This window comes from Leuciscus leuciscus, assembly GCF_965113295.1.
Source record: "Leuciscus leuciscus genome assembly, chromosome: 3".
Classification (NCBI taxonomy): Eukaryota; Metazoa; Chordata; class Actinopteri; order Cypriniformes; family Leuciscidae; genus Leuciscus; species Leuciscus leuciscus.
The window spans coordinates 64199575-64222809 of NC_138727.1; the positions used below are offsets into that span (position 1 = coordinate 64199575).

At 38.5% G+C, this 23235-nt stretch overlaps 2 protein-coding genes across 2 annotated transcripts; one reads left to right on the top strand and one right to left on the bottom strand.

Moving 5' to 3' along the window:
• The first annotated feature begins 124 nt into the window (after positions 1 to 124).
• Positions 125 to 23101, top strand: LOC309495464 (GTPase IMAP family member 9-like). Its single transcript, XM_082165263.1, has 2 exons — positions 125 to 700; positions 20653 to 23101. Exons 1-2 carry the CDS (start codon positions 682 to 684, stop codon positions 21360 to 21362), a joined length of 729 nt encoding a protein of 242 aa, XP_082021389.1. The 5' UTR covers positions 125 to 681; the 3' UTR covers positions 21363 to 23101.
• Positions 1263 to 10627, bottom strand: LOC309495434 (uncharacterized protein). Its single transcript, XM_082165223.1, has 9 exons — positions 10151 to 10627; positions 9129 to 9281; positions 8929 to 9038; positions 5810 to 5946; positions 5595 to 5688; positions 5055 to 5384; positions 4719 to 4902; positions 4493 to 4620; positions 1263 to 3994 (listed from the first exon to the last, which is right to left on the bottom strand). The coding sequence occupies exons 1-9, from the start codon at positions 10230 to 10232 to the stop codon at positions 3677 to 3679; spliced, it is 1536 nt and encodes a 511-aa protein (XP_082021349.1). The 5' UTR covers positions 10233 to 10627; the 3' UTR covers positions 1263 to 3676.
• Positions 23102 to 23235: the final 134 nt, after the last annotated feature.

Below are 23235 nucleotides of genomic sequence, written 5' to 3' on the forward strand. Positions count from 1 at the left end.
AAATTTGTCATTTGGCTGTAGGTAGAGATATTTGACTTGAACACTAGGTGGGGATATTTGACAGCTTTTAGGTTGCAATATAATTACATGATGAAGGCCATGCATTATAACATATACAAAAATATAACAAATGCGTGACTATATTCTGGAAATAAGATCCAAACACACACACACACACACACACTCAATGACTGTACATTCGTAAGTAATTTGATAAAAAACCAAAATCCCCTTAACAGCAAACTCTACAGTTGATGATGAGCATATTCCAGTTTAGAAACATTACCATTATCTGAGTTATCTTTAGCTTGTCCTTTCCTTCTTTCAAATCCTCTACAGAATGTACCGAATGAAACTTTTAAATGTACTAAGATTAAACAATTAAATTAAGAAGAATCCAAGTAAATTAAAACTTTACATTTAGAGTGACAAAGAGATTTTATTTAATTATTAATAACTACAATATCTCTGAAAGGTTAAAGCGAAACATTTGCACGCTGCAGTCATGTGATCATATACTCAAATACGGGGAGTTAACCTGAGCAGTTTCAGTCTGTCCTTTCCATTCATCCGTCATTGATTCATCCAGATCAAGAAAGAGAAAGAGAGAGTGAGCAGTGAGCAGTGCAAGTAAAAGCGATCATTGAGCATCTGAATCAGAAAAAGAGGATTTCTTGAGAAATGGCACCACCAATTACAGGTCAGTAAATCACCTGATTAATCTGATGCAGTTAATTAAGAAGAAAATGAATCTTATTCTGGACATTCTAACAAAATTTGATTACATACACAGTAAATTCCGCAGTGTTGCATTAACTCTTTAAGAGTCAATTTTAACACTATTTCTGAGCATATATGGTCCCATTCAATTTAGTGTTAAAATTACTCTATTAATAGTGTTGAATGTGTAGTGTTATTTTTACACTGAAAAGTGTAAGAAAATTACACTACTAGTGTAAACAATTGCACTCTATATTGTTGATTTTATTTAACACTACTGCTATTTAACACTATTTTTGCCATTTTTAACTCTCCTAAGTGTAACACATTAAATGCTCTTACCAGTGTTGGTTTGCTTTGTGCACATGCTTACAGCAATTTAATGCCCACTATATTCTTCTTTATTCTAATACAATGGAATTCTTTGATTAAATAAGAAATTAATACACACACATACACATAAGTAGATGTCTTTCATCATTTATTTATCAAATCATTACACAATATGGAACAACAAATAGCTGATGATCAGCTTTATCATAACTCATCTGAATATCAAAAGCTCTATAATAGATCAAATCACAAACTTCAACAACCTGTAACTTACAGGGTTTCGTCATGGTAGCAACCTTAAATGCATTAAAATGGCTGTCAAAACAAACTGTCTCCATGTTTTGCCCAAGAAAAAACACTCTTTCATTTTGAACAATAATATCTTTGATCTGGTAAAACAAAGGTAAATCAATATCAACTTTGACACAAACAAGAAAGTCTAAACGGTACTCAATGCCCTGGTGCTTGACCCATTTCACAGAGAGGACATTTGTATTCTCAAAATTTGTTAGATTCAGTTTGGCAGCAATGTCGGAGCCTTCTGCAAAGTCATCTAATGTTATCATCCTTCCTGGACCCATGGTTAATTTGGAAGAGCTTATCGATTCCCAACTATATGCCATAAACCTTTGGTGTTTTTTAGCTAGAGTCTTTGTGATATTTTTGAAACTTTTAAGTTGTCTTTTAAAATAGTTATGTTTCCCTTCGTAACGCATGCACCACATATGAATGACAGGCCCAATATGTCTAATAGATCGAGGGTAATGTGTTAACAAATGGTGTTTTGGCAACAGAGACCTTTCTGGGAACAAAAGCTTGAATAGTCTATGATGCTCACCGATCAAATATTTCAGGTAGACTGTTAGGCCTTCAGTTAACACAGGGGAAAATACAATATTCACTATCTGTATCAACAATAAAAGAAGGGACCAATGTTCATTTCCTTCTGGGACAATGTTACCAAACATGAGTGGCAGATTGCGAAGTAAACACCAACATTGAATAGCATTTATACCCAAATCATTACGATCATCATCCAATTTAATAACAGGTGGGCGGTTTTTCCTTTCTGTGTAACCATAGTTGAAATGCTGTACTCTCAACCCGATTTCTCTGGAAGTGACAAAGTTTGCCTTCAAATACTGCAAAACAAGCTTAATCTCAAGCTGACCTATTCCCTCCAAAATGTCGTGCATAACATCGACAGAGAAATTTTCAGAGGTATTAAAGTACTGTAAAGTATTCAGTAAACAATGCCGCTTTACACCACATACATGAGATAACATAGGATTTGATTGTGCTGAATTACAATGTTGTAAATGTTCGTCTTTTGTCCTGAACTTAACAGACGAGACATCATCATAAAACACTCTTTGAAATTCTTGTTTTTCTAAAAGGCAGAAACGGCAGCAATAGGCGCAACTAAACGATTCAACCAATCCAAATATACAGTTTAAGCCAAGGTTATCACCCACAACCTGAACAATGCTACCACGCACACGGCTAGATAGAGTGGGAATCTCAATACCCTCAGTCTCAAGCATCTTCAAATCTTGAACGAGTGGTTCAAGGATGGCATTAAATCCATATGTCTTAATGTCTTGTGAGTGGAAGAGTGCACATAAGTGAATGCTTGTTAAGGAAGAGTTAAATTTTGGTGGAAAGTTTCGTAACGTAAAATATATTGCCCCTAATTTGTAAATACCCTTCTTCGAACCTAATGGATTAGCCGTTTCAAAGTCATCATAAAATAACTGAATTTGAAGTGCATGTTTGTCAGTGGAAAAAAGAGGGTGGTTCTTAATGTACAATCCATCGTCTAAATCTGAATAAACACCATCTTTGGAGACATGGCCTGATTTCAGTAGAGAGAACACATGTGGATTACTGAAAATAGACCTTAGTGTTTCTAAAATGGGGACGTAGGAAAATGTATCAGTGACCACAACCTGATCATATGTCCCTGTACTCCTATTTTTCCTATTTTCAAACCTGGTACCTAGCACTTTATCCACAGGGTCAACAATACTCCATTTCTTTTTAAAGTACAAATCTCTTTTGGAAACTGAATTAAGCGAAGAGAAAGGGTTTTCGATTTCATTAAAGGATTGTTTAAGTTTTGAAACGGTTTCTGTATTATCAGAAGAAAGACATTTAAAAGCAACCTCCATTACTTGCGCTTGAATTTCATGGACAGCTTCTTCCATTGTATTGACAAATGAATTTACAACACATTGACCCACACCTGCCGTCTGTAACTGAGCTACAGCAGACCCGCATAAATCCAAAGCTGACTGGTTTGTAATTGGTAAGTCACAGGAACTTGTACTAGGGCATGTAGCCAAATCAGTTGGCTGATCATCATCATCAGAATATTGCTGACTACTAACAGCACAAACAACTGTCTGCACATTATTTGGAATTTCACCGTGTACTCTGTTTAAATGTTTTCTGTACCCTGAAAAAGACCCAAATTCAAGGATACAGTCTGATTGACCACAACGAAGACGTAAATTTCTGCCAGAGCACAAACCATGGGCCAATTTAAGGTGCCTAATCAGGAGATTTGAGTTGTCAAAAGTAGAGCCACAAACATAGCACAACATCTTTTTTGTATTGTTCTTCAATTGAGTAACCTTGCTCTTAATTCTGCTACCCTAGGTGTTTCCTTTACCTGGCCGACGTCTATTTCGTAGATTGTTGTTTGGATAAAGGTGTACATATTGTGAAGTACTTTGTTGTAGGACGTACCGAACACAAAATGAATCTTGAACAGTTCATCAAAGGCGCCAACTGCACTTGCTGACATGCATGGGATGGCGTACTTGTCGAGAACAATGTAGTATGCATGGATGGTGTTCTTCTTGGGTCCAGCTGCAAGGAGGTATGGCTGCTTGCTCTCCTGTATGGCATCCAGATGTTCTTGTACACTGTTTCCAGTCTGTAAATGAATTGTTTCACATTAATGCAGGGCTTAAAGTGCCATATCAGATGATGAAAAAGACATTCAGAACATGTTCCATTGACAGTGGAGGTTATTATCCAATGTTTCTATGACAATATCAATAGTATGGTTCAAGAGTGTTGATGAGTGTAGCCTACATAAATCTGTAAATCTGGATACAAGTGTAAATCTGGACAATGTAGTGTGATTTCAGAATGTTAAAAGTTGCATAAACTCTATTAGGAGGTGTATAAACTTAACTAGCTTAAACGAGGAAAAATTATGAGCAGTCAGTACTTTGAGAACATCTCAATACAAGCACCATGTACTGGTAGGCAAGTGGAGAAAATATTTTGACCAACACCGATTTTGGTTAAATTTCATTGTTTGAATGCTAGAAAGAAACAACGCAACAGAAGGCAACACTTTGACGTGGGCCTAATCTAAAAGGCGGCACATATGCATAACTGATGGCGACAAGAATCATCCACCAACCTTTAAGAACATGACAACATGATTCTCTGCCATGGATGCAGACATCTTCCCGGGTCTTTTGCGGCCTTGTGCAACCGGTGGAATGAGGTGGAGTAAGAGAAGTATCCCTGCAAGTTCATGATCCCATGCTATATGAAAAAGAGGCACATAGATATGATTAGCAGCTTAGTCAAACTTCAACATTCCAACTGAGAGAAAATCTTTCAATTGTTTTAAAGTATCTGACCTGCGTCATTTTCTTCATCATCATTCCCCACACTCTCTGCTGCAGCAATCAGCTCCTGAAGATCTCGTGACGGATGCAAGCCCTTGCTCTGGGCTATGATCTTGTGCTTGAACGCAGTTGGCCACTTCTCCAAAAACTTGGCAGATACCACGCCGCCAAACAGCCGAGTAAAGTCTTGTTCAATCTTGCAACACAACAAACACAAATTTTTTCCTTGAGCACAATGTTTGACATAATGAACACTTTACATTTTGTGCTATTGACTGCATTACAGTTCTGTTTACTTGTATGAAATAGTAAGGTATAGATAAACATTGTTCAGCTTCAACAACTTACAAGTCCTTTCATGTCTTTGAAACGTGGGAACTCCAACAGAACATCTCCATATTTGTTTGGGTCTTCGATCAAACGACGCCGGTACTGAAAAGTAGCTTGCATCTTCTGCTTGATTGTAGTCTCATCAGAGCAATGCTTCATGAAAGAGATGGCGTCTTTACACTCTTCTTCAGAAAGGTCATCAGAAATGTTGGATGCTCTTCTTTCAGCTGTTGGCCCTCCACAAAATGACTGGCTTGATTGACCCCGTTTCTGTGAGCAGTTTCTCTGGATATTCTTTATTTTCCAAGACAGATACCCTTCTCCACTTTGCGGATCAAAGTAATGCTCCTTCAGAAAGAGAAACGAGTAAGTTGTTGGCCACATTTCAACTGCCTGCACTAGAGAATGATAATACACCAGGGAAAGGTATGCGTTGTTCAATTACAATAGTAACAATATAAAGTACTCAAAATGATAGTTTATCACTTAACTATGTAAGTTGTTTAACAATACTTTGGAAAACATGTACCATCTTCATGACTTCATGACAGTACTTACATATCCTTTTTTGGAGAACGGGTCTCTCAAGCAGGGAAACAGGGCAATGATTCCTTCTGCATATCTCTCCCTGATATGCCTTGGTGGGGACGTCCTTAAAGAGATATCAAGAAGATTACAGTCATCTTCAGAATTTCCCTGCAGTGCGTACATGTTTACATTAATCTGAATCCTCTTTCTTCTAATAGGTTGTTCTGTTTGCTTGTGAAATTTACCCATGCCTCTCCGTCATGTCTGCAACAAGAATTGTTATCATTTTCCTCCTTGTGCTGTCTGTCAAATATTTAGTTTTCCGGTATTCTTTGGAGATAATGTCTCCCCCTGGCTTTTTCTCCAATATGCTTTGGACCAACTGTGGAAAATGTTTTAATGTAAAGCTCATGTATGAAGTTAACGCTAACAGTTGACTACAATTCAAATGATAAATCTTCTTTTACATAATACATTTAACTTTTCCAGGGACCTGCACAGACATTTTGAGGGGCAGGGGCTCAAGTGAAATAAAGGGCACTTCTCATAATTACGTTTTTTTTTTTTTTTTTTTTTTACAAAAAAGTATATATATTAACGCAACTCTGACTTAAAGTTAATTAATTTTATCTTCCTCAAACTCACGCAATTGTTTCATTTTCAAAAGATGTCTACAAAATAATCAGTTCACACCGAAACCGGTAACCCTTCCTTTTACAGTCCCCTTATTACTAGGTATTTACCTGCTAAATATATGGTAAGTTATAGTTGGTTATTGGTAATTACCATAGGTAACAAGTATGTAAATGCAGAGAAACTACAAACTAATTACTAAGTATTTACCTGGTAAGCATATGGTAAATTATAGTATTTTAGTGTGTAATTACTTAAGGTGATTAGTATGCAATTACAGAGAAACTACCAGGGGAAAAAACACCTCTGTTAAATATCAACTCAACAAAGTACTGTGTACTTGTTACCTGTTTAGGTTGGTAATAATTCAGATTTAATTGTGTACTTCCTCAGAATGTAGGCAGCCAATTTTTAGAAACACCTCCAGTATTACCCATCAATTCAAGTTAGGTTTGTAGCTATCCTAGGGTTATGTTGGTAACAGTCCATGTTTATTTATTACTATCTTGAAATTAAGACGGTAGTTTCCAATAAATTTCCTTGTCTTACATAGTTGTTGTTCATTGCTACACCCATTTATAGAGGGTTTATCAAATAATTTACCTCACACTTACCTGGTAACTACCCCACAGGAACAGTTTTCCCTAATGTCATGGCACATCTTAAATACTGGGTATGTTCTTGCAGATGTTTTTACAATTTACTGTAAAATGAAGCCTTGTTTATTTCCATGGTATTACCGGAATTGTACCATATAACCTGATCATTCCCTTTTCCATATAGTCACAATTTTTTACCTCGTATGTCCTTCAACGTTACCAAGGAAAACATGACAATTTACTCGATAAGTAAAGTGCAACAAGGCTTCCTTTTACAGTACAGTTGCACTTTACTTACTGAGTAAATTGTAAAAACATTTGCAAGAACATACCCAGTATTTAAGATGTGCCATGACATTAGGGAAAACTGTTCCTGCGGGGTAGTTACCAGGTAAGTGTGAGGTAAATTATTTGATAAACCCTCTATAAATGGGTGTAGCAATGAACAACAACTATGTAAGACAAGGTAATTTATTGGAAACTACCGTCTTAATTTCAAGATAGTAATAAATAAACATGGACTGTTACCAACATAACCCTAGGATAACTACAAACCTAACTTGAATTGATGGGTAATACTGGAGGTGTTTCTGAAAATTGGCTGCCTACATTCTGAGGAAGTACACAATTAAATCTGAATTATTACCAACCTAAACAGGTAACAAGTACACAGTACTTTGTTGAGTTGATATTTAACAGTGGAGTTTTTTTCCCTGGTAGTTTCTCTGTAATTGCATACTAATCACCTTAAGTAATTACACACTAAAATACTATAATTTACCATATGCTTACCAGGTAAATACTTAGTAATTAGTTTGTAGTTTCTCTGCATTTACATACTTGTTACCTATGGTAATTACCAATAACCAACTATAACTTACCATATATTTACCAGGTAAATACCTAGTAATTAGGGGACTGTAAAAGGAAGGGTTACCCAGAAACGATGGTCTCCTTAGAATTCACTAGGTTTATAGAGCAGCAAAGGAAACCATTCCACAATGTGCATGTTTTAAAAACATTTTCTATGCTACTAGTTTCAAGTATATATTTAGAATAACCTAAATAACTGCATCAAGCAGAGGGGCGTGTTTTACTAATAATTTGTTTATTTTTGCACAAGGCACTACATCATTTTAATTACTTTGGTGTTATCAGAATACATAACACTTTAAAATCAACACAAATATTCACTCTAAACTGAAGAGGGCTGTTGCTGCTATTTTGTTACAGATAGCAAAATCTGCTAATTTATTAATTACTCATAAATAAAAAGTTAATTTATAAATATTGTTATTTTTAATGTTTAATGCTAACTTATTTCTACTCAGTTTTATTTATTTATTTTATTAATATTAGTTTGCCAAAAAAATGAAAATTATGTCATCATTTACTCACCCTCAAGTTGTTTCAACCCTGTATGAATTTCTTTTTTCTGCTGAACATTGTATAATTTTTTCCTACTATGGAAGTCAATGGTGTCCATCAACTGTTTGGTTACCGACATTTTTCAAAATATCTTCTTTTGTGTTCAGCAGAAAAAAGGGTTGAAACAACATGAGGGCGAATTAGGCGTCAACTAGTTAAAATGCGCACATTTGCATCTAATTGACAGGGCAATGCAGGTAAATAGGATAAACAAAATAACTAAAGCATATCACCTGGTGGTGATATATGCATATTTTATTACTAACTTATTTTATTACATGGCTTGATTGAATTCCAATGGAGAATGCGGTCTGTTATTTCTTGATAACAGACCGCTGTGCGGAGTATAACAGACCGTGGCCATGAAAAACAGAGCGTTGCTATGGACTCACAGGATTCTACCGTAGAGACAGAGCGTAGCCTACTATTTTCTTTAGCGGAAGCAATACAATCGGGTTTAAATCAATAAACTCCCTTTTAAACTATTCTTCAAAATATATAGGCCTATTTGTTTGACAGGGAAGCTGTGCGCAAAAAAGAATATATATTATCTTTCAAAAAAAAAAAAAGCACCCGAGAAAAAAGGGCACTTTCTCTCCAGGAATAAAAAGGGCAGGTGCTCAAGCCCCCTTTGATGTCTACGTGCACGTGCCTGAACTTTTCAGATTAGCTGTATCAACAGTAAGCATGTGACAGAGACTTACAGCTTTGGCATCCTCTCCAGGATGTTGTATAGGGCCTGGTGGACTTTCTATGACAATAGAGTCAGATGATCTGTTGAAACTGCTGTTGGATGGTTCTTCGCTTTCAAATTCTAGGACAATAGTACAGTAATTTGGTCTTTAGTGTGCACTTAATCTAATCAGTAGTTAAATAATATTACACTAAACAGAGCCACATTTACCTTGTCCATCATCATCCAACTTCAGTAAGAGGACACCAACATCTGGCTGCTTCAGTACCTCCTCAAACACATCTTCATCCAATTCTGTGCCTGTTTGGTCGAGCAATTTTGCCATATGGCAAGGAGCATCATTAATTCCAAACTTCAGGAAAGCTGAGACCAAAAGGAAATGCAAGAATCATTATTGCAACAAGACACACATACACAAATCACTCACGAGTAATATAAATCAGCTCAATCATTTAATTCTACATGTCAGTCTGCAACCTTAAGTGCTAATTACTAACTGGGTAAAATGTTAAACTTGTCCATTTAGCTTTCCATCTAGCCTACAAGGAGCGTTATATGTTGATGCTCCTTGCGAATTTCGTCCATTGTCGTCTAATTGACCCTTCACAAAGACCCGTCAACCTTAGTTACTGTCGCTATGTCCGACAAGCTACGCTGCTCTCATGCCACACCGTGTTCTGACGCAGTGAAAAATAGTCGCGGAGCAGAGAGGAGACTGACAGCACGCTGACAGACAGGACAGACCAGGTTACCTTTCGGTTACGTTTGATATTAAACATATTAAACAAAGTCTCACCTTTCAAATTTGGTCATTTTTTAAAAGAAATTGAAACGATACATACCGTTTTGTGGCTCTTTAACTGCTATCTCTCCTGCCTGCTTTGTCGGACAAAATGGCGGATGGCGGATTATGATTGGTTAGATCGCCTGTCAATCAAGCTCCCTGCGAAGGGTCAATTCAGACCATCACATGATACGTGTGTGTGGACTAAATTAGCCATTCTAAAGTTGAGTATAACGTCCGCATACATTGAAGAACGATAACGTTACAACGTCTACGTTTAAGAAATGAATCAATTAACGTTACTCGGAACACACCAAGTTTGCATTGCATGTTATTATCAACAAGGGCGAAGCAAAGCAACAGACTAACGTTACATAAGAAGGCAACCGTGCCTACAGTACAGACAACATTAAATACGCGCATCAAGGATTTATAGTTAAACACATACCATCATTCAGAAAAATTCTAAGCTTCGGCTCTGTAACACGAACAAACTTTTGTTCAGTCTTGAATCTGACTTTTATCAGCATCCTCTTGGGTTAGTCCTGTAGAGCAAATCAAATGATACACAATTAGGCGATGTGTTTGTAAGCCTATGCCTCACGTTGACCTTACGTGACATCTTGCAACCATGATTGGTTTAAAAAATGGTTTACTTTAACGTTATCAACGGACATCTCTTATAATTTCGGCAGCCCGTTTGCTTTCGAAATAAGTTCCGTCACACTAAAGAGTATAGAAAGTTAGTAACGTGTGCTAACATTCGCGCCTAAAATAGGTGCTAGTTAACGTTATCATGGACTAGCCAAGCTAGTGCTAGCTAACTATTTTAAGCGCGAACAAAAGCAACAAAACCTATTAACAACGTAATCCAACCTATGTCATTTAAAAAAAATAAAAATAATGCCTTGTGGTCAATTTTCCAAACAACAATTGGCTTTGTAATGGCAATTTTCAGAAGTTAATATCAAACAGCATCAGAGGTGTAAGAAAACTTTCAAGAGACAAAACTGTAATAAAGAGAAAAGGTTTATTTCAATGAGGATTCTTTTCACAAAAGCCGCAGCCACCCAGCTTTGAAATAGAATACCTATTAGACATAATAAAACATAGACATTTTATACAGTTTCTTGGCAAAAGAACTCCTCCTTCCAGGTTTCTTGTAAATTTCCAGAAAGATACCCCCTATCTTCTGCTGGTTCGGACTGGTTTCTACCCCCTGGTGCAGGTCACACTGTTCTATGTCCCTGAGACACCCAAAGGCCTTCATCTACGACCTAAATTGGCCCTCGCTTCCCTGTCCTCCTTCAGCTGCTAGAAAACCTCACAGAAACATATGATTAAACAGTTTGGAAACGAATGATTATAAGAAACGCTGGATTTTCCACAACAAATTCCTCCTCTTTATCATTCTCTGATAAACGTATTAAAGGAAAATTCATCCTTGTCTTCTAATTTCTTGATCAAACATCATTACATCATTTCATTTCAAGATCAGAATTGATTCACAGTTATACTCTTCATGTCTGAATTTCATATCACTGATCATACCCTTAAACTTAGTAGGCAAAAAGATTAAAATTAAAACTATTAGGCAAAACATTAGAATTAAAACTATTAGGCAAAAACATTAGAATTAAAACTATTAGGCAAAACCATTAGAATTAAAACTAGTTTGAAAAAAAAGATTAAAATGAAATAAGCTCAGGCTATTTTTCCAGGGATAGACCCTTAATTTTACAGCAAGCAGATAAAGGTTTATTCTGGAACCGGGCTAGACGAACGAGCTCTGTCATTGCATCCCCAACACTATAGGTCGGACCCTCAGTCATTTCAGTATAAACAAGAAAAAGTTCGATTAATATTTAGTAGGAAAACAAAACATGCTATAAAAACACAGATAAAGTAGATACAAAACCTCCTCATATTCAAACCCTGTCCTTGTATGCCATCTCGTAACACGGATGGCCACTGCTTTTAACCCTCTGAACATATCATCATTCTTACAATTGAAAAAGAAATAAAAATAATTAAAACAATAATAATAATAAAAACAGTGAATAGAACAGTCAATCATTGACATCAAAACCTAAACAATCAAAGTTTAGGAAATCCCTTCCCTTGTCCCAGGAAGGCAACAAAAAGGAAAGAAAACACATTTAACTCATGTCTGCATACATGTCATCGCTGTCATAATCATCACATTGCTCTCCATCAGTTATTTGGTACTGAGTCAGTTTCACTGCTTCGACTGACGTGCTAACCGTCCCTGCCCTGATCAATCTCTGCACTAAGCTGGAAAGGCACTTCATAATGCATGGTAAACAAAACAGAATCAGTAATCCCATACCCACAATTGGCAAGACAGTTTGAATTATTCTATAAAACCACCCTGACCATGCAGACATCAGCCACCCCACCCACTCACTATCAGTAGCTTTAGGCGGCTCTTTCACAGCTTTCCTCATGTGCTCGATGATATTGGTTATGTTGTCACTGTAATCAGGAATATTAAAACAACATGATACCCCCAACATTTTACAAACTCCACATTTCTTTGAAGTCAAAGCTTCAGAGCACAGCTGCTTACAGCGTTTGCTCTCCTCTTTTCACTGTTTGTTTCAGGACTCTTCACAAAGTATAAAAATTTGTACTATATGCCATCAATTTCATTAAAACTGTGTTGAGACAGTATTCCTCTATCAAGTGGTTAGTCTGCAGATTCAACTTAATGTTATCAATATTTTGTCAGTCCCACTTATCTCTGCTGTTTCACAAAAAACAAAATATCATATTACTCATCTCTCAATCCCTAAATCGCACAGGCTCAGTTAACAGCTTTTAGCTGATATTGAATGAGAGAGACTCTGAGGCATTTAGGACTGGCACACTGTACTCTCATAAACTTCTAAAATCAAACTTTATCTACCACTTAAACTTTTAACTCTAGCCCAGCAGTAAGGCATCTTTGCCAGAATTTACATCTATTTTCAAATAAACATAATTTTTATATTTGTCTTTTGCCCACCTCAGGGAAGTTAGACATTACATTACCACTAAAATACAATTCTTCCCCATTCTGCCTTTGTTCATTCCTCATCTTTATGCCACTTAACTTGACATAAATAGTTCCATAAATTCTATCAGAAATTTTATTTTCATAACATACATTTCACTATATTTCTTCTCATCTTTCCCTACATGCTAGTTCCTTCTGCATCCTCCAATCTTCTTACGACTTCCATCTATTAACTTTCCTTTAACTTTCTTTTCTACCTCACTTACTCGTACGTTCTTTTCACTTTCTTTAACACTGCGTTCACATTCTTAGTTCTTTCTCAGACGAAAACTTTAATATCGTCATTTAATTACTGTTCTACTTTCAAACCCACATTAATACACGTCACTTTCACATTATCACTTTTTTCTGAGTGTCCATTTACAATTACAGGCTAAATGGCCCCGCTGACCATAATTAAAACACTCTCTTTGCCTATAGTTTGATCATTGAGCTTGCAAACAGCTCCAACTTACTGCACACCCTTGAAGCAGTGTGTCCTAATCAGGAATGTAAACACAGCCACTGATAAGCAGTTCTCTGTATAGTTTTACAGTCCACCAGTGTGGATTCAATCACAACAGCCAAATCATAATCTTCATCATTATTATTGGCAGCACATTAATTTCCATAAGTTGTAAAGAAAATCATTCAACATATTCTAAAGGTTTTCACAAAACATTTTCTTTGTTAACTCCAACCACCTTGTTTGGCAGATACACAGAAGTTCCCACATTCATTAAAGCTGGATAACAGCACCCTGACCAGTCCTTTTTTTCAAACGGTGATATGATATTACCACAAACCCAAACTGCCACCGGTGAACTTTGATACGGTTTATCGAATGGACACTTAAAGTTGATTTCTTCGTGGTTGGTTTTAATTCTGCAGTCTGACCACCCAGTTTTAAATGGTCTCGGTCTGACCTTTGCTTGTCCCCTCGTCTCTCATCCAGGCCAGCTCCTCTCCAGAGGCCCGTTCGATCTCGGGTGGCCCTGGCAGCACGAGAGGTTTCGCCGTTGTTGTTGTTGTTTGTCGTCGGGGTTCCTCCTCCTGTTGCTCTCCTGATATGGATGGAACTCTCCTGCAGTGATTGGCATTCACCCACGTGGCTCGCTCGCCGACCTTCACCGCCGTATGCGTGATCAGCAAGACTTGGAACGGTCCTAGCCACCGTTTCGCCCTCCAGCTCTTTCTCCTGAGGTCTCGAATCACCACGTAATCACCTGGTCTGATTTTGTGCAGGAACGTCTCTGCTACCTTGCTCTTAGAGAGAGCTTCTTTCACCTGCACAGAACTGTTAGATCACAAACACGACATCTCTTTGCAGTAATTCAACATTTCATTCTCACACACATCTGTCGATGGAAGCCTCCTTCTTTCCCCTGTTATATCCATGAACGGTGGTCTACCAAAGAGGATTTCAAATGGGCTCAAATTTGTTTTGACTCTCTTTCTCATTCTCATGTACATTAACACAATGGGGAGTGCTTTCACCCACGAGAGCCCTGTTTCTTCACAGCATTTTGCCAATTTGTTCTTTACCGTCTGGTTTTCACGCTCAACAGCGCCCCCGCTGGCAGCGTGTTAGGCACAGTGTGTTCCATCGTGACCACATATCCACGACTACCAAACAATATTTCTGTTTTCCACACGGGGTTAGTTCAATGAAATCAATCATTAAATATTCAAATGGCCCCTCTGGGGCTGGCTGGCTTGCCAGTGGTGTTTTAATGCCCCGTGCAATGTTATATGCGGTGCAAATCACACATCTTTTGCAAAAATTTTCTGTATATATTGTGAAACCTTTGGTAAACCACAATTCCCTCATTTGCATAATCATCCCCTCTTTTAATGCATGGTCCCACCCATGCATTAATTTAGCGTAATGCAAGAAAAAATGGCTGGGCAGACACGGCTTTCCATCAACAGATGTCCATACACCATCAACAAGGCTGCAGCCTGCCGTCTTCCATTTGTTTTTCTCAGCTCCTTTTGAAAAAGACTGCATGCTCTGTAAACAAGGAGAAATGTCATTGTTAAGGTTATTGTCAACTTGTACGCAGGTGGCGCCACTGGTATCAGCTTCAGTCTGCTTTGTTGCCGCTGCCTTCGCAGCCATATCAGCTCTGGCGTTGCCTGTTGATATGAAACTTTTATCATTAATATGCGCTGCGCATTTACAAATTGCAATCTTGTCTGGCAGCATAATGGCCTCCAAAAGGTCAGATACTAACCTAGCGTTCAGTATTGGTCGTCCGTCCGACTTAAAAAAATGTCTGTGCTTCCACAGAGCACCAAAGTCATCCTTGACCCCAAAAGCATAACGCGAGTCTGTGTAAATCGTTACACACTTGTCAGTCATCAGTTTACATGCTTCATTCAAAGCGACTAATTCAGCTGCCTGTGCAGAGTAATGACATGGTAATTTGCCAGATCTTACAGTTTCAAATTCAGTCGTCACCGCATAGCCCACGTTATTTTGTCCTGTTTGTGGATCTTTCGACGCAGATCCATCCACAAAAAGGACATTGTCACAACTATCAAGCAGAAACGTCCAACAAATCTGGACGCGGTGTGCACACCTTTTAACAGTGACATTTGGCATGTCAAATAAAATTTTATGATACCTCAATCGAGCTGTAGGCAAATGTGACGTTCTCTGCTCCTGCAAAATCAAAGACACCAAATGTGAGACCCCTAAAGTCAGATCAGCATAGCCTACAAACTCTCTTGAGGCCATTGAGGGCCAGTTCAGCTACCACCACCGCCCGGAGACAGTGTGGCAATCCCGCTGCCACGGGGTCGAGTTTTGTTTAAAATAGGCTACCTTCTCATCGGTCACCATGCGTCTACAGGAGAACAGAAGTCATAAGGTCATGCTTTTCATCAACCATCTGCACAATGGATGGTCTACAACCAGAAGGCCTAACAATCAAGATATCTCATTGTGCTTTCATGTTATCAAATGCTGTCTCAGCTTCACTTGTCCAAACAAGTCTGTCACATGACTTCAACCCTTTCCCTGTTGTCAGGGCTCGTAAAGGCTGTTCTAAAATGGCATAATTGGGAATGAATGTACGACAGTAAGCACACATCCCCAAAAATGACAGCAACTGTTTTTTGTTACAGGCTTTGGGGCTTCTTTTATGCCCTGCACCCTTTTCTGTGACAATGTTTTGCTGTTTGGTTTGACAACATGCCCCAGGAAGGTCACTTCCTGTTTCACAAACTGCAGCTTTGAAAGGCTGACCTTGTGTCCCTCCCTTTCAAGATGCTTCAGGAGAGTCACAGTGTCAGCCCTGCAAATAGACTCATTCACTGAACAGATCAAAAGGTCATCAACATAAGATATGAGTTCGGTTAATTTCGGTTCTAACTTGTGAACCATCACAAGGCCTAATTACACCCTCTTTCAATAGAGCGTCAAACACCGGTTTTATACCCTCTATTGCTTCACGTTTCAGTGGATATTGTGCCTTATATGGTCTGAAATCAGATTTTGGTGTGATTATAACTGGCTCACAACCTTTTATCAGCCCCACATCATATTTGTTTTTTTTCCCACAAGTTTGGTGATATTTGTGCCAAAGAAATATCAATTTCTGAGGCAGAAATATCCCCCTCTCCCTGTCCTGTCACATTTTTCCCAATAGCAATCACATTTCTCTGAACCCCCACCTCAAAGTCACATTTTGATTTAAATGCCCCCATACTCTGACTCTCTGCTGTGTGTGTGTCAACTCTCACCCAGTCTGTGGCTGATAAACATTCTTTTACAAAAAGGCCCACATCTCTCCACTGCTGGCTTATGGCCTTGGAGACAGATAAGTGGCAGGCGGTGTTCTCTGACATAAGATAACAAGCTTTCTGACTTTCTGTCAACACTGCAGCCAATGCGCACACACTCTCTGTCCAGAAAATCTGGTCAAACTTCACACTTTCATTCTTCACAGAATGAAACCACATCTTTTCAAAATCTGAATCTCGCTCTGTTACGACATGTGATGTACAATGCATTTTATCATTTGTCATAAACTCTGTGTCGACTGGGTTTGTTCGAGCCTTTGCCAATTTCAAAATTTTCTCTGCCCAATCAACATCTGTCACCTGCCATTCATAAGCCCACTTCGGCTCGAATTTGGAACAAGTAATTTTTGATGTCTCCTCAATGCTAATTCCATAGGAATCAGCACAGAGGGACAAATTTAATTTACACATTAAATCACGAGCCATCAGAGGTGCGGGACAACCGGGAGACCACACAAATTCATGTTTGAAAAAGCGTCCCCCCTCTGTTTCGCACTCTAACGGCTCTGTTAACCGGTCAGAAATCAAATGGCCAGAGGCCGAAGTGCTCTCAAACACTTTCCCGGTTAAATTGGAACACATGGTAAATCACATGGTCGTAATGTGGACAGGCTGCACCAAAATCAACTAAAAAGTCAATAACTACCCCTTTAACTCGTAAAGGATAAATAGGCATTTCAGAAAACCCTGTGCTTTTGTATACTTTCACACGCTCATCACACACAGCACTGCTCAAATCATCAGTCACAGCTTTGCTCAAAGTATCATCAGACACACAAAAAGATTTGCAAGCAGTTTTTTCATTGCAGATAGCAGAAAGAAAATCAGTGTATGTGTTTGTGTGTGCGTCGTGTGTGTGTGTGTTAGTAAAGATATTTTCACTTCCCTTTGCTGCAGCCAAAGATTGGCTCCCCAAAGCCAGACTCTTTCCGTCCCGCTCTCCAGCCCCCTCGGTTCAATCCGACTTCATGGTGGGACACGCGCTGCTCCAGTGTCCGTCCTTCTTGCACACTCTACATTTTGTACAGTCTCGGAGCGAGTGGGCATTTGTTGAACAAACAAAACAGTTCCATTTTCCAGCTCCAGCAGCTCTTCCTCTCTGTCCTTTTCGGTTAGCAGGTTTTGAGCAGGAAGATGCAGGTTTGTTGGGTTGTTTAGGTCGTTGTTGTTGCATAACCACCATTGTGAGGGGTTCTTTCTTCTCCTTTCTTTCCTCTTCAGCGTGAGTAGCGTGCCGCAGCGTTGCACTCAAACGCCCGTGTAACTGTGCATGAAACTGCGCTGTTAGTCTGTGTGCCACTCGCTCTGCGGCCTCTGCCCCCCCTCGCGCTGCTCTTGCATCTGCCTCTGCCTGCGCTGCTCTTTGGGCTGCCTCTGCCAGTTCAATTTGTGCTCGTGCTTCTGCAAGTCGTGCTTCTTGGGCTGTTCTCGGGGCTGGTGGAAAGCGGTCCAGATCGAGGTCCAGCCTGAGGGCCGGTATCTCTGCTACTGGGTAGTGAGCTGTATTGTAGGCAGGCGGCGGAGCCGTTGCCACCTCAGTCACATGTGGAAAAGCACATACATTCGGTTCATTAGTAGCATTCTGTTCCAGTGGAACTGTTTTTACACACACAACATTCTCAACATTACATGCCAATTCTTTTTGTATTTGTTCTCGTTCTCAACTGTCAGCCTCTTCCACCCAACACATTATTGTCTGTTCACATTCTTTGCACTCATGTTTAACACACACACAGCAGCTACTCTGTTTTCCCTCTTTCTTTTCTACTGACTCTTTTACTATATTTAGTCTTATTTTACTCAAGGTCCCCGCTTCGGGAAAATCGTGAAATTTGATCAGTTTCTGTATGTCAACCATACATTTACCACCATAATTATTTCTCATTTGACAGAAAATTGGTGTATAAAAATGATCTAATTTACTGTTAGATGACCCCATTTTGGCTGAATCTCCCTTCTGGATTTTAATCTTTCGACACGTGTCTTAGTATCTGTCAAACGTCTTCGACAGACCCGATTTTATTCCACCCAAAACCGGTCGGGTTTCAGCAAATATGCCGTGCTCTTGTAATTATGTTTTACTCAAAATCTTCCCATAGGCCTAAGCACTTTCTAGCGCTCTATTAATTCTGATTTGATGTGGCTCTTCCGTCCACTTGTAAAAAAAAATTTCTCAGGTTACAGAGATTTTGAGTAAAACTAACTACTTTTGTAATTATGTTTTACTCAAAATCTACTATTCACCTAATTAATCCGGCGTGGCTCTTCCGTCCACCTTTGCAAGATTTCTTCGGGTTACAGAGACTTTGAGCAAAACTAATTAACCAGCACCTGTGATTACCTGAATCACCAGTGGTACTTCCGTCCACTAACGAGCTGAGTGTGGCAGAAACCGATCCGAAGCTACTTCAATTTCTTCCCCAAAAATTGTGATTACTCAATCACCTCTCGCTCGTACCCAAAGCAAACTCAGCCAACATGGTTCATGTTCACTCACAATTATCAAATCACACTTAACATCAATAAAACAATTCTGCCGTTTCTTACCCAGAGATGCTTTCTCTTTTCTGTAATTGCCGCGGATTCTTTCTTGATCCTGGTGGGAGTTCTTCCACTGGTCCTGACGCGGGTGTTGGCTCTCTCTCTCGTAACCTGTTGAGTTTCTATCTCAAACCGTCGAGGTATGAGACGGCCGCCTGGTGCTGCCGTGATTGCGCAATTTCCGTCATACCCGCTCTCAGGACCAGGAGAAGAAGAGTCCGCACAGGATCCCACGTTTCTGACACCAAGTTGTAATGGCAATTTTCAGAAGTTAATATCAAACAGCATCAGAGGTGTAAGAAAACTTTCAAGAGACAAAACTGTAATAAAGAGAAAAGGTTTATTTCAATGAGGATTCTTTTCACAAAAGCCGCAGCCACCCAGCTTTGAAATAGAATACCTATTAGACATAATAAAACATAGACATTTTATACAGTTTCTTGGCAAAAGAACTCCTCCTTCCAGGTTTCTTGTAAATTTCCAGAAAGATACCCCCTATCTTCTGCTGGTTCGGACTGGTTTCTCCCCCCTGGTACAGGTCACACTGTTCTATGTCCCTGAGACACCCAAAGGCCTTCATCTACGACCTAAATTGGCCCTCGCTTCCCTGTCCTCCTTCAGCTGCTAGAAAACCTCACAGAAACATATGATTAAACAGTTTGGAAACGAATGATTATAAGAAACGCTGGATTTTCCACAACAGCTTACACAAAATATTTTCATCAAACTCACCGTAAATCCCGTGCATCTGTAACTCCGTGGCAGACAGAAAATCCAACAGGAAAATTTGAAATCAGTCAAGTCGCGCGCAGAGCCGTTGGCCGTTTTTGGAGGCGTGGTTACCAACATACTTTCTTCAGAGCAAAGTGGCTGGTACTCTGATGATTGACTCTTACTCTTTGGGTTATTTTACACTTGCATGATTAAAAGAAACTCTTTAAGTGCATATGTAATTTTACACTCCAAATTTTACACTGCTGATTTTACTGTGTAACCTTATTTATTTCTAAACAAAGCTATTGAATTTCTAAAAATTACAATAATGAAAAAAGACAAAAAAAATTGTTAACTGAATTGGAAAATCATTCGATAAATTAGATAATTTGATGAAACTGATATACAGCTATAACAAATTTTAGAAGCAAATGAGATTTTAAAATATTTGAGAATATGAAAGATCAGAAAAATAAATGCAATAAAAAGAACAAAGTTAGAAAAAAGCGCTGACATAAAATTTAATAGAGGCGAGCAATCAGTTTATTACTGGACCTGATAAAGGAATTATTCATAAATTAATCTATTATGTTGTGTAAGCGTGTGGAAAATAGTCAAAAGAGAGAAATCATGAAATCAATGAAAATAGTACTAAACAAACATGTTTTTTTGTTGTTGTTTTTTCAGAGAGATAATATACAGTTTGTACAGTATAAAAACCATTACATCTATGGAGGTCCTCACAAGTATTTCTAAACAAACGTGTGTGTGTGTGTGTGTGTGTGTGTGTGTGTTATTTTGAAAACAATTTGTCTTTCTATCTTCAGGAGATCTGAGGATTGTTATGTTGGGTGTGACTGGAGCTGGAAAGAGTGCGACAGGAAACACAATCCTGGGAAGAGATGTGTTCGAAGTGGATTTTAATCCAGACTCAGTTACAAAATATTCTGAGGGAAAAATGACGAGAAAGGGTAAAAGGAGTATCTCGATAATCGACACTCCAGGCCTGCAAGATACATCAAAAAAAGATTATACTGAAAACAAAACTAGGGCAGAAATTAAGAAGTGTATGGAAATATCTGCTCCTGGTCCTCATGTGTTCCTGCTGGTCATCAGACTGGATGAGAGATTCACAGACGAAAAGAAGAACGCTGTGAAATGGATTCAGGAGAACTATGGAGAAGAAGCTGCTCATCACACCATCATTCTGTTCACTCACGCTGATTCACTACGTGAACCACTGAAAGATCGTATAGAAGAGAGTCCAGATCTACGGCGGTTTGTTATGAGCTGTGGTGGCAGATATCATGCATTCAACAATGAAGACAGAAAGAATCAGGATCAAGTAAACGAGCTGCTGGAGAAGATGGATGAAATGGTGCTTAAAAATGGAGGAAAGCACTACACTAATGAGATGTTTAATGATGCCCAGCGAAGGCTTAACTGGGGGAAAACTGGAATTACTATAGGAGTAGTCTGTGTGGCAGCAGTGGGAGTGGGAGTAGCAGTAGTAGCAGTGAAGAAAAGCAAAAAGTAAAGTGAAAATATTCGCAGATTAGTCTTGAAATAGAATGAAAAGCTGTTACAGGTTTTAAGTTTATTTCACTCATCGTCATTTTGGAACTTTGTTTTTAAAAGTCTTTTTATCCAAATGTTTAACAAACATTTATCAGCACAGCATTAAACCACTGCAAAATTAAAAAAGGCAAGATAAGTTTATTTAGCACATTTCATACACAAAGTGCTTTACACATAAAGGAGTTAAAATTCAAACAAAAAAGTTGATTTGATGCCACAAAAGTATGTTTTTATTTTTTAGATCTTAAAAACTGATTAAATAGGTATATAGATATGTTACATAGATATAGATACGATATAGATATAGATGCAAAAATAACATACATAAACATAAACTTGGGGGTGGTTCGGACTAGGGTTACAGGACAAACACAGAGAAGATTATGTCGGCTCCTCTTATGAAGACTTCAGGTGCTCAACACATGCGAAGAGACGGCGCCAACTCATGCAAAGACTTCAGATGACGCAAACTCTGAATCAACATGCACCGATGCTACAATTTTCTATTTATTGTAATCATTATGATCACAACTTGAAGTAATTGCTTTACTGAGCTCCTTGTTTCTGCCTAAATGAATACATGATATTTTGAAAGATGGACATTATTTGGACACATTCACCTCTGACAACAGATCACTGTAAATTGTAATGTGGACTCATGCATTTTCTGTAAAACTGCTTTGAAATGATATGTATTGTGAAAAGCGTAATACAAATAAACGTGAATTGAATTGAAATCTGTGAAGATCTCAGCAGAAGAGGATTAAACAACTCCACAAATTAGTTATTTTAGTTTAAGTTTTAAATATGGATATTTTTCTTACACAAACGCATGGCTTTTAAATGTTGTCATGCTGCAATGTATGCTGGGAGCTATGAGTTTTATACTATGGTGACTCCCAGCCGTCACCATTGTTAAGATTCATATTCTGATTCTTGATGTCTGTGGGTGTCTTAAGAAATAAATTCTTACAATCTATTTAAAAATCAAAATGTCTGATTTGTTGCAAGAAAATATTGTTGATGAACAAAATCTATTAATATCAAATAACCACTTTTGGTCAGGAAAAATATTAGTAAATATTCTACCTTACGATGCTGAAAACTATATCACTTGATCATAGTTTATTTGGCTTTCTTTGTAACAAATTATGTGTTTTGGTAAACAGTTACAAAGCCCATAAAAAGCAAAGATTCAAACTGCCCAACTAAAGCCAACACAATTTCCAAAATCCCTATAAAACATCAACATCTAAACCTCTGTTAATTGTCTATAATAACTTGTGTAGACGTCTGACAGAAATAAAGTCAGTCTGGTTAGTAATAAGTGAAGCTGGTAATGCTGTTTGTGGAGTTGTTTAATCCTCCTCTGCTGAGATCTTCACAGATTTAATGTCTTCTTTTCTCTTCAGTTGATTTCATCTTAGACTGTGTCTGAAGTCAGTTGTAGTTCTTGTGTTTCTCTTTCCTTCAGTGATTCTGCTTGTTAACAGCAGGTGTTCATCACTAATGCTCAGTCGTCACTTAATTAATCACTGAATTATCTCATTAACTTTAACTCGGATTCAGAGTTACTATAACTCTCTTTAGAGTGGGACCACATGTTCTCTGAGCGGAGTTAATTCAACCCTGGGGATTTTGCTGTGTAGCTGTTGAAAGCTGAAATAGGTGGAGAGATATTTAGGAAACCCAAGTCAAGTGTATAAGGGCGCTTTCACACTGGCAGTTTAGTGCGAACCGGGGCACGGTTCGCATGAAAAATCGCTAATGTGAACGCTGTCATCGGACCCGGGTGCGCACTAGAGTACCGAACCCGAGACTACCTGGAGGAG

Bases quoted from the DNA above. Each gene is read 5' to 3' on its own strand.
- LOC309495434 (XM_082165223.1), bottom strand. From the start codon at position 10,232: ATGCTGATAAAAGTCAGATTCAAGACTGAACAAAAGTTTGTTCGTGTT. The intron at 4,621-4,718 runs GTCAGATACTTT...TTTTTCATATAG, and splicing joins TGATGAAGAAAATGACGCAG to CATGGGATCATGAACTTGCA. The intron at 3,995-4,492 runs GTTGGTGGATGA...ATTCATTTACAG, and splicing joins ATGTTGTCATGTTCTTAAAG to ACTGGAAACAGTGTACAAGA.